The sequence below is a fragment of the Mytilus galloprovincialis genome, chromosome 11 (genome assembly GCF_965363235.1).
Source record: "Mytilus galloprovincialis chromosome 11, xbMytGall1.hap1.1, whole genome shotgun sequence".
Taxonomy (NCBI): domain Eukaryota; kingdom Metazoa; phylum Mollusca; class Bivalvia; order Mytilida; family Mytilidae; genus Mytilus; species Mytilus galloprovincialis.
The window spans coordinates 8,692,933-8,705,940 of record NC_134848.1 but is presented as its reverse complement, the minus strand read 5'-3'; the positions used below and the strand labels follow the sequence as shown (position 1 = coordinate 8,705,940).

The window sequence follows — 13,008 nt, the reverse complement described above, 5'->3', positions numbered from 1 at the left end:
CTTATTACTTTTCTAAATGAGTGTTTATATCAGAGACATATATACAAATGTGTATATGTCTCTGTTTATATATAGGATCACTGAATAATATATATGTATTGTGTGCTCGTATGAATACTTTGTAAAATGCAACTAACACAAGATATAAATATAAGATATTTTGCTAATCAAATCCCCTGGTTTCATTAGCAATTAACAACACAGGGAGGAACCTTAGCGTCATTGTTGTAGCGCTAAGGGACATTGTTCACAACCAGTAGTGAAATAAAATATTTAAAGTTGAAAAAAAAAAAAAAATAAAAAAAAAAAAAAAAAAAAAGCCAATGAGTTATGTTAGTGTTTTGTTATTTTTTGAAAGAGCCATCAATTACTCAATTCACAAGTTTATAAATGTTAATAGCCATGACTTCATAGGTTCTTACTAGTATATTGATTTAAGTTTTGGTGAATTAAATTAACCTCACATGTATCTTCACAATTTGTTTTAATTTCGTGACGTTACACTACTATTTCAAGTTGAGGATGATTGAGAATGTTGATTACTTAAATTATATTTATCCCAAAGTCTTACGTCAGATCGATTGTAAACAAGACAAATAACGGTATTGGAACTGTCACACTGCAAGTTTTTATTTGAGGTTGCATTTAAATAAATATAACAAAACAAAAACCAAACTCGGAGGTAAATCGAAAACAGAAATCCATAATCAAATGGCAAAATCAAACACATCAAACGAATGGATAACAACAGTCATATTCCTGGCTTGATATATAATAATGATGATTCCCGTTCATTGATTCCATGGTAAATGACAAAAAAAAATTCTATTACCATTAGTAATGTAAAGTTTCCAATAGTAAGTGCATGAACAGCAGAGGTATTGTAACGCGGTATATTTTGTTTACCCTAGTATAATTATATTTTACTGAATTTGAATTTTATCTAGAAAGTGTATACTTTATATGGTGTGCAATATCAACTATACAATCTTTTGTATCGGCGTCCTTGATAATTTTATGTTCAACTACAAACTTTTTTAATGGCGTATTTGTCATATTTTATTAACTACAACACCTTTTGTTTGTCTGTGATATATATGTTTTGGCGTCTGGATCAACGTTATTATCATATTAATGTGTTGTATTTGATCTGATTGCTCGCCTAATTTTGTCAATATATACAGGACTTTAAACAACTATCATGCAATTGATAGTATAGATAGCTTTAAAATGTCATGTCTTTGTTTTATACGAATCAATCCTGACGATACCAGTTATCAATGAGATGTGATAAAAAAAAAGGATAAGAATGTCCAGTTTGATACTATATACTATAGCGGATATTCTGGTCATTAACGTGAATAGGAACATAAAGCAAAAAAAGCGCTGGTTTTTTTTTTCTTTTTTTGTTGCTGTACATGAATGGTTTTCGTGTTATCGATGGATAGCTCATGTTCTTGTTGTGTTTCTATAATAGATATAATTCAATATTAAGTGATGGACTGCATATTTCTGTAGTAGCCTCAGTTTTTAATCAGCTGTATTTGCTCTAGACTCTTCCATTCTTTAAACAATTTCAGCTTGCCTCGACTGTTACCTAAATAATACCCAAACATGGTCTGTTCTTAAATGACGACTGGCAAATATGATGAAGACCACAGTTACTCTTATGATCAATTTAGTTTATGGTTTGGCTATTTCGTGTTGCTCAGTGTTCAGTTTTTACGTTGTTTTTTTTTTGTATATAATGTTGTTTGTCTTTCTGTAGTTTACTGTTTTGCTATGATATTGTCAGTGTGTTTTCGACATGAGATGAAGTTGTTTTAAAAAAATAGTCATGACTTCGTAACAAAAGTTTGGCTAGATTGTTCATAAAACCATCTTTGTGAATTAAAAGAAACTATTAGATTGAATTTTGAAATACAATGTAACATATGAGAAGATCGATATTATAATTTGCTTTAATAGTATAAAAGAAAAAGGATGTCACTGAAGTGTTTTTGTTGCTAAAAGTAAATAAAAAATTCACTATCATTTCAGGCAAAGACAAGACCCATATCTTCTTCGTACAATGCAAAATGACGATATGCGCTGAATTTACCTATACAATTTTAATGTTCGGAATAGAGCTTTTTTTAATATTCAAATAATTATTGGTGACTTACCTCTAGTCGTAGGTGGTGATGCAGTTGTAATTGCTGTAGTTTGGACTGAAAAAATGGAGTTTGTGTCAGAAATGATTTAGGGAATTTTGTTTAAAATTTGCCGATGGCCGGATATTCGAATTTTATCCGGAATGTTAGCAAAGGATAAAATTAGCGAATATTACTGCCAAGGCCATGTGTAAATTAACAACAAATCTAAGGCTTCCATGAGCTATTCCAATTTTTCCAGGTAAGCTGCAATCAACCCACTATTGATCAAGTTTTGTGTAAGATTTTGAGAAGACCAGTATATGTGTCAGTAATAATTTTACATATGCTGAACATAGTTAATCTTAGGAAACATAAGATCAATTCGGTTTATGGTTTGGCTAATTCGTGCTGCTCAGCGTTTTCGACATGTGATGAAATTATTTAAAAAAAATCGTTATGAATTTGTAAAAATAAGTTTTTTTAATAATTCTGTGCATGATCATTATTTTTATTGGTAGTTATTCATCCTATTTAGTGAGTTAATTGAATTAATTGAACTTAAAAATTTTTATATATATCGCATAAGTTATATACAAATTAGAACCTAAATAAAAATGAAGTAAACGATAAATCAAAAGTTGTTTTACGGTTGACCAATAGCGTATATAATAAATTGGGTAAAATGCAATACAAATTGTGAGACACCGTGCTTTTAATCACACTTCAAGTCTGGAAGAGTGGCAATAAGACAACTCGATCTCCAACCATGTAACATTTAAAAAAAAAGTATACCATTATAGGTTAAGGTACGGCCTTCAACAATTAGTCCGAAAGTGATGAGAAAAGAAAAGAAACGATAAATTCTAGACCTTTCGGCTCCTCACAACAATGATGAGCATCACAGCATTAATGATTTAATATTTAATGAAAACTGTTCATTAACCTATAGTATGTAAAAATTGACGACGCTACAAGTGTAATGCTATCGGTTAGCATTAAACAAAAAATAATAATGTAAGTGCGACGTTACCGAAGAATTAAAATCAGTACCTCTAAAAAATTCTTTGTGGCAATTTTATGGATTAAAAGAGAATGCCATGTACTATTTGTATACTCGTCTACAATTGCATTGCCGTTTAAGTCAAAATAATTGCGATGCATTACAGTGGCAATATGTTGGATCTTACTAAATTATTACGGTTTGCGGCTTGTGTTACATTTGTTAGACGAGTTTCTCCTGATAAACAATCATTACGAAGACTCTAAAAGGAATATGAACACTGTTAACTTTATCTAATAGTTTAAAGATTCCTCTCAGCGCTCATAAAATAGTTGGTCCATCTTCTTTATAAGAATATATCGCTTTATAATCGATTAAATGCATATAAATAGACTCAGCATATATACCATGATTAAAAATCTACATTTGTTCTAGACGCGACTTACGTATACAAAGTCTCATCAGTGACAATTTAATAAACAAATGTTTTAAATACCAAATAAAGTACCACATATCACTGGATTAAATTCAAGAAGTCTTAATAAAGTTTGGAAGATTTGTTGATCTATCTGTGGCCCATGGCCAAAATCAGTGTTAAAACGAAAAATCCAACAATCATATTTTTTTTTCGTGCTGGACTCCGTTTTCATGGAGTTATTCAAACAGCGTATGTTCTGGCATTTTATAGTTTCCTGAGATGCAATGAAGTTTCGTACTGTTTTTTATCAAGATTCAAATTTATTTGTTTCTAACATAAATTGTATTTCAGAAAGCCAAGGAACTATTACTTTTAAAGCTACAAAGAAAGATATTTTCCGACAAGGTATTATAATTTCCTTGTTCAAGATATATGGTGTGATATGTCTGTATACATAGCTATTTCTGCTGAATAGTGAACGACGAAACCTTAACGCAAAGAATAGTGATTCCTTTTCGTTGAAACCGGATTACGACTTTCCCAGAACTATTTTATAAGCAAGCTTAAAGCAAAACCCATGACATACTTATATAGTGAAAAGGGTTATAGCAGACATAAAGTGCCTGTCCCAAGTTAGGAGCCTGTAAATCAGTGGGTTGTCGTTTATTTATTTGTTAAATATTGTGCTTCGTTCTATTTTTGTACATGCATTAGGCTGTTGGTTTTCTCGTTTGAATGGATTTACCTTATCATTTCGGGGCCTTTTATAGCTGACTATGGGGCAGTAAAGGCGTTTCTCATTATTAAATTCCTTATGCATTCATACAGTGTGTCGAATGCAGTGTTTAAAATGATTACATACCAATATAAAGAACCGTTCATCATTTTTGAAAAAGACTATGAACGAAACTCCAATTATTTATCTTCCCTTGATGATAGATTGATTGGGAAATAAACCAGCGTTATCTAATGGTAATCACAGAGAGGGACCAGCAAGCAATTTTTAATTGTAGCTTATTCAACGTTAAAACAATTTTCCACTATAAACGAATATTACTTTATACAAATATAAGGACTTTGTTAGCTAAATCTATAAATTTTATTAGATATTATGACTTTTTATTGCAATAGATTAAAATGCTACATTATTACAAAACTGGGTAAATAACATTATAATTTAGAAAAAAATATCCTTATGCATTCATACAGTGTGTCGCATACAGTGCTTGAGAAGCGAAGTATAATGATGGCGTCAGTTAGTTTACATTCATCGCTTTTTATTCAATGATACCAATACATTTTATCGACTTGTATATTTTTTCGTACTTAAACAATATCAGACTCGGAATCATGAAATACTTCTTGTTGGACATTCACATGTGTTTATATCAACAATTACTACTTTTGTAATGGTTTACTGTATGTGATCGTTCGTTTAGGCGGTCATTAATGGCTGTCACTTATCTGCGAATTAGGTGTATTTATATTTATATGTATATCTCTTATCGTTGATCACGCACGTTATTCTCTTATCAATTGGTCTATTATTAGCTTGATTAGTTTCTTAGCTTTGGTCTGATGTGTCGGTACTTACTTTTGGATGATACCCTTGCCGTGTATTTAATTGTGGTTGAAACATGTTATATAGGTCAAACATTACATCATGTTTCAATTGATAAGTAGTTTTGAGTTTGGTAGAGCTCAATTTGACATTTTCTATTTAGTTGTCAACATTTACTTACACACGCGTGCTGTTGATGTTGAATTTGAAGTCCACCAGTGTCTTAAAGTGGAAGAAGCTGAAACAAAAACATATTTCTTTTTGTTATACTGAAATGTTTAAGACTCAAACATCTGTCAGTATTTATTTTCTATTTTTCACTTAATTTTAGAGGATTTTGTAAGTTTTATTACGAATGTATATACACAGAAAAAATATTATCTACATTTTGTTTTTGTTTTAAAGATGATGAGTAAACAAGACCCGTAATTTATTTGAATAGTGACTGGCGGTTGTCGAACCCGACATAAAAAAAAAAAGCTGTATCACACGTATAACAATATGCAATTACTGGTTTTAGCATTTATAGTTACATGTGGTAATTAAAGACCACACATTCTGTAATATAGGAGCTGGGTTAAAAGAAATCGACATTATACAGGTGGACTTATACGTTTGCGTGTACATTGTTACGACTTTAATTGATGTTGGAAGCTTCAAATAAGAAATAAAAGATGATGTGTTTTGTAAAGTAATAACACATTTTCAATCAGTTTCAGACTTATGTTGTGTCGTCGTTCCCCTCTTATTTTTAATGAGTTTCCCTCGGTTTTAGTTTGTGACCCGGATTTTTTTTTTCTATCGATTTATGAGTTATGAACATCGGTTTACAACTGTTGCCTTTGTCTATCGTAGAAATTAGTTGAATTCGTAATACGTTGACACTTGGTATCGTGATAATAAACTTACATGATGGTGTTGTAGAAGTTATTTTAGGTGTTGTAGCTTCAGTGACTGAAAGTATATTTCAATAATGAATATTGGAGTGCATAAAATCTCATGAAACATGTGTGTTTTCTCTTTTCTATGATTCTTTTATAAACAAAAACTCCGGTATTCTAATGAAACAGTGACAGCAATTCAAACAAGAAGCCAAACACCTTTACAACACGTATAGCAATATACACTTATTATTCTACTATCAATGTTTTATGTGACACAGTGCTTTGTAATACTAATTATTAAATGATATAAATAAATCAGCCCTAATACGGATAAATCAGTTTGAGCTAAATCCGGCGTTTTTTTTAAACAGATGATATACGAGGGCCATTTAAATATTGTTCAGTGTTTTGTAACGTCTTGAAACGTAAATAATTCTCAGCCTTTTCGAGTTAGACTTCAGATTGTGTTTACGGTTCCTTTTTCGTTGATTAATTATCACAACACATACGATTCTAGAGCAGTTATAGTTAAACAGTCTGATTTGTTCTTTAATCCACTTTATATTTGCTAGATAAAATGAATTGAAATAGCATAAGATTACTTTGACGAGAAAACAAAAATTACGTCTGACAATGTTGACAAAAAATCTATTTGTAACTATGTACATACATAACACATAATAGCTGGAATAATGTCAAAATGTGTTACGTTTATAAAAGGAAAAATATATCACAGTCTCTTCGAAACGACCTATCAATTTATTTTACTGTTTGATTTCCGTCAAACTATCACTACAACGCAGAATAAACGAATTCATATGTCTGATTAAAAGTATGCATTGTTTTTCTTTTCAAATACTTAAATTTGCTTGATAAAATAAATTATATTAGCAAAGGTGAAGTAAGTTAGCGAAAACAATAGCTTCACATTAAATACACACAAAAAAGAATTGACTAGTTATCATATGAGTATTCAATATTCTCATATATTTACCATTAAACTTATATTTATTGTCATATAGAAAATGAAAAAAAATATTCTATTTTTTTGCGAAATAATTTGGTAGGGTGTTATCTCATATCACATTTTTTATGATTATATTGTAAAGTATGATAATGTTTTTCAAATACATAGATCTTTCTATTAAGTGAAATATAGTAATATACACTTATGTGCAGCATAGGTGACTCTATGGTACAATGAAAGACTAAATTTTAATAGTATTCAGTCTTGTGTTATCATGTTTTGTAAATTTTAGAAATATGTAGAAAATAGTTACGGATGGTACATATGTAATTATCTAACTTGAAACTCATTGAAATTTTGCATTTGATAAGGGGGCGCTACTTCAAGCACATGTTTTTATAATTCAGCCTCTTTTCCAAATAGCTGCCAAAGGAAGAACACACAGAAATTTGGTGACATTCAATTTTCAAAAATATTTTATTTCAGATTTAAGAAAGATGGATACAACCGAGAAAATACAAGTGTCAGAGATGGGGCATACAAGAATATGTATTTCGGAAAGCACAATAAATAAATAAAATGATAAAAAAACGAGGTTGAAAAATCATCGAAATTTGTCGTTTGGGATCATGACACGACACATAAATATTCATTCAAAGATAAATTTATTCCTAAGGAGTACTTCTGAATACGAAAGATCAATACCATTTATACAAGTCAATAAGAGGAGCAGTTTATATCAATGCCTGCAAAGAGATTAAATTAGAGAACGGAAATGTACATGTATCTGAACCGCACTCGAAAATTTTGTAATATTTTGTAAACTTCCGGTTGATAATCGCAACACAATGACAATTCAAAATTTATTGATGGTGACAAAACAAGTTTTTTATAACTGTTTAAAGTTTTCATATACACTGATCAAGAAGTACATATAACATTTCACTGAGAAAATCTGCCTTTTTAGATTTTATTAAATTCTTACATCTTAACCTTTTATTTTAATACATATATTTTATTAAATGAAACCTCCTTTTAATGAACATTTTATGCATATATTTGAAAGCAAATTCAAATGAAACATATTTTAAATATAAATAAAACTAAGTCATATATACTTAAGTGAATAGACTTGTATGGTAGATTAGTTTGTAATAAAAAGGTCCATGTAAATATGCCATGCATGACATTTCTATCGTTTATTGTTTATTTATATGTGCTGTACATACGTTGGAAATTTTGTTTTATCATTTTAAAATTTTAAAGTTGAGGGAAAACTCCATATATATTTGGAGGTGCTCCTAATTAAAGGATGCTTATACTAAGAAGAAGAAGGGGACAATGATAATCATGGTTCAAGTGGCACTAACCATAAATTAATACAAGATAACAACACAAAGCAGAATCTTGCATTATTGAATACAAACACACAATTTAGCGGAGGAGTATCGTCCAGATTTATTTAATTATTCAAACAGGTTAACAATAACATGAATAATCAAGCTGAAATACAAAGAAAATAACTAGACAAATTCAATAAAACAAAATAGTCCTATTATAATATTATTTATGATTGAAAGTATTGTATTATTAAGTTTACATTAGTATATTCCAGACAATGCCTCCAAAAAGACAATCCTCGTATTGGGTGGCAGGTGCTATTAAGAAAATGAAGACCGCTGCCCAGAGGAAGAAAACTTCAACCGCTATACCAAGTGGGCCTTCAATCCCCCCAAATAATAATACAGTTATATCACCAGATGTCTTGGAGGAGTTGACCAATATGGCAACAGAAAGGGTAGCTAGCCGTATGGAAAGGAGGATGGAGGAAATTTTTGACAAGATAGCTTCAAAAATAAATGGCAATTCAGATGTTCAGGCGGCTGAGGTCCAAAGTCATGAGGACAATCTGAACAGAAACATCCAAGGTAATGGAGAGCAAAACAACGACAGTAATAATGTAGTTGTCAGCCCAGAGGTTCTGGCTGTACAACCAAATGTTGATAAACAAATTGTTGGGGGACAATCAGCCTTTGTCCGTTGCTCACTCAAACCAGGGGGAAACATAACAGATAAAATAAAACAACAGATCTGGGCCGGACAGTAAATTAACTTCAATTCCCTATTAGAAAATGATGAGACAAAATACAGATTACAACTGGTTCATGGGGCGGACAACCCCGAATTGTCCATTACAGAAGAATGAAACAAGAAAACAATAACCCTTAACCAATGGCTATCAGCCTGGAATAAATTTACATCAATAATTTGCACTAAAACCCCTGAATTAGGGTCTGTAATTCCCAACCATATGGAAATAATCATGGAAATGTCACGAGAAGGGGGGAACTGGCAATTTTATGATATTGAATTTAGGAAATTAGTAGAAAGAGGAGAAGCGCAATGGGGGAGTACACACCTAGAACTATATTTAAGAGCACAATTACAAGGAAAGGTTATAACTGGGAATGACAATAACAAGTGGAAATACTCGCTGGCCAAGAGGAGTATGTTTTTCTTTTCATAAGGGTTTTAATAGGATGTAAGTTCGGTGATAAATGCAAGTTTCAACACAGATGTTTCAACTGCTGTTTCAACCACTCATTTTCAACATGCAAAAACCAGTTCAGCTCCCTTATAAGTTCACACAAAACAGTAATTAATAACTGGCCAGATCCTTCTGATTCATTCATTACCAATAAGGTACTGAAATCAGTGCACTAGGGAAGAAATCAAGTATGAGACTTCCAATCCCTAGTACGAATTTGAATCAATTAATAGATGCATTGAAAAAGACAATATCTAATAGGAATGATCAACTTCTATTCAAAGTAATGTTCACCCTAGCATAACCTGCTCTTTTAAGAATTTTCCGCTCCATAAGAGCTTCATCCGTCATGGCGGTATCTGCTCCCAAAAGTTGAAATGTTACACTATTATTAACAAATGTATAGTCAAGGGGAGATAAATTTTCAAAAAATTCAATTGCAATAATTGATGACATTTGTCTTTTCATTTATTACATAATATGCTCATTGGTTCAGACTGTAATGATAGTATTGTATATTTAAATTCATAATTGATACTTATAATTGTAGTGTATGCAAATTTTATACATGTATCTTTTGGTATGATTGATTTTGAAACATAAACTGTCACATCTGTGGCCTGCATCATCATAATATGTGTTAGTTGTTATTTTGACTTAAGGGGACCATAAATACACTTATGTGCAGCATAACTGACTTTATGGTACAATGAAAGACTAAATTTTAATTGTATTCAGTCTTGTGTTATCATGTTTTGTAAATTTTAGAAATATGTAGAAAATAGTTACCGATGGTACATATGTAATTATCTATCTTGAAACTCATTGGAATTTTGCAATTGATAAGGGGGTGCTACTTCAAGAACATGTTTTTATAATCCATTCTCTTTTCCAAATAGCTGCCAAAGGAAGAACACACAGAAATTTGGTGACATTCAATTTTCAAAAATATTTTAATCAAAATAGACTCTACATACATACCAGGATGGAAAATTTTCATTTGTGCTACACGCTACTTAGGTCACAAAAGACTTATCAGTGACAATTGAATAAAGCGATGGTTTAAATGACAATTTAAGTACTCAATATCACTTAATTTAATTCAAGGAGTCCTAATATGTCTGGAAGATTTTTTTTATCTATGTGTGGTCCATTGCAAATCAGTGTTAAAACAAAACATCCAAGAATCATTTTTTTTCAGAAAGCGAAGGAACTATTACATTTAAAGCTACAAAGAAGGATATTTTTCGACAAGGTATTATAATTTCCTTGTTCAAGATATATGGTGTGGTTTGTACGTATATATAGCTATTTCTGCTGTTGAGGGAACGACGAAACCTAAACGCAGAGCATAGTGATTCGTTTTTGTTAAAACTGGTTAACGACTTTCCCAGAACTATTTTATAAGCAAGCTTAAACAATACCCATGGCATAAATATATAGTGAAAAGGGTTATAGCAAACATTATGTGCCTGTCCCAAGTCAGGATCCTGTAATCCGTGGGTTGTCGTTTGTTTATTTGTAACATATTGTGTTTCGTTCTATTTTTGTTCATGAATTAGGCTGTTTGTTTTCTCGTTTGAATGGTTTTACATTATCATTTCGGGGCCTTTTATAGCTGACTATGCGGCGGTATAGGCGTTGCTCATTATTAAAATCCGTACGGTGACCTATAGTTGTTAATGTCTGTGTTATTTTGGTCTCTTGTAAATAGTTGTCTCATTTACAATCATACCACATCTTCTTTTTTTATATTCCTTACGATCAGGTCCAGTCGCTAGAGCTGTTTTTCAAGGTATTGGGGACAACACTATACAAACACTGGGAAATCAGATGTTTTCAAATGCTAAATTAGAATTTCTTAATTTCTTCATACCATTTATTTTGTTATTGATTTGCATTAATTAGCAACTTTACCATATCGGGAAATAGGTATTTAGTCGGATCTTTACACGTACTTGTGATTTGGTTAAACCGGTTTTGATAAAAATATACGAAAAAATGTCGAAATGTTCAGGACTTAATTAAATCCATATTTCGGTAGGATGATGCAAGCATACGATTTTTATTGCGTCTTACATTTTGAGAAGCGAATAGTCTTGAACTAATTTATTCAAATATTGTGTAAAAACGTTAATTTTGAGCTATGAAAGTCAAGTGGCTCGAGCATTTTTCTGAGAAAGTTTGAAAAAATTGCAAAGAAATATTTTTACAGTGGGTTAGCTTTCATTAGTGTTCACTATCTATAGAGTAACAACTTTTTGTTATATTTATAATTTAGAATCATCATTGAAGGTGGAGGACGATTGCACAGTTAATTAATTATATTGATGTGCCATTTGTATGCAAGAGTGACATTCCGTTGTATTATGTGCCAATTCGAAAAAATTATGCGAGTATTCTCTCCCCTTAACAGGTTCATTATTTAATAATTAAGTTTAGGTTTCTGATATAATTTTGAATAATAACAAAATGTATCAATTCAATATATTTCAGTTTTTGTTATTGGTGTATCAAAAACATTGATGTACGAATGTGATTTCATAAATTTGAAACGTTTAAAATGATTACATACCAATATAAAGAACCGTTCATCATTTTTGAAAAAGACTATGAACGAAACTCGAATTATTTATCTTCCTTTGATGATAGATTGATTGGGAAATAAACCAGCGTTATCTAATGGTAATCACAGAGAAAGACCAGCAAGCAATTTTTAATTGTAGCTTATTCAACGTTAAAACAATTTTTCACTATAAACGAATGTTACTTTATACAAATATAAGGACATTGTTAGCTAAATCTATAAATTTTATTAGATATTATGACTTTTTATTGCAATAGATTAATATGCTACATTATTATAAAACTGGGTAAATAACATTATAATTTAGAAAAAAATATCCTTATGCATTCATACAGTGTGTCGCATACAGTGCTTGAGAAGCGAAGTATAATGATGGCGTTAGTTAGTTTACATTCATCGCTTTTTATTCAATGATACCAATGAAGTTTTCTGCTAAACAACGTGTTGCCCTTAAGCCAAAATATTTGCATAATAATAAATAACATTTTATCGACTTGTATATTTTTTCGTACTTAAACAATATCAGACTCGGAATCATGAAATACTTTTTGTTGGACATTCACATGTGTTTATATCAACAGTTACTACTTTTGTAATGGTTTACTGTATGTGATCGTTTAGGAGCGGTCATTAACGGCTTTCACGTATCTGCGAATTAGGTGTATTTATATTTATATGTATATCTCTTATCGTTGATCACGCACGTTATTCTCTTATCAATTGGTCTATTATTAGCTTGATTAGTTACTAAGCTTTGGTCTGATGTGTCGTTACTTACTTTTGGATGATACGCTTGATGTGTATTTAATTGTGGTTGAAACATGTCATATAGGTCGGGTTTTTTAATCTGTCAAACATTACATCATGTTTCAATTGATAAGTAGTTTTGAATTTGGTAGAGCTCAATT

The 13,008-nt window shown here is 30.9% G+C and overlaps 1 protein-coding gene and 1 pseudogene across 1 annotated transcript in view; one reads left to right on the top strand and one right to left on the bottom strand.

The window, feature by feature from the left end:
• LOC143052021 (uncharacterized) overlaps positions 1–13,008 on the bottom strand; it is a 208,533-nt gene that overhangs the window by 147,418 nt on the left and 48,107 nt on the right. Inside the window, exons 21-23 of the mRNA XM_076224995.1 lie at positions 6,024–6,068; positions 5,296–5,352; positions 2,166–2,210 (exon numbers count right to left, since the gene is read on the bottom strand). Of these exons, the coding sequence (XP_076081110.1) occupies positions 2,166–2,210; positions 5,296–5,352; positions 6,024–6,068 (147 nt within the window). The remainder of the gene's footprint in view (positions 1–2,165; positions 2,211–5,295; positions 5,353–6,023; positions 6,069–13,008) is intronic.
• On the top strand, positions 8,584–9,689 carry LOC143051972 (uncharacterized; annotated as a pseudogene).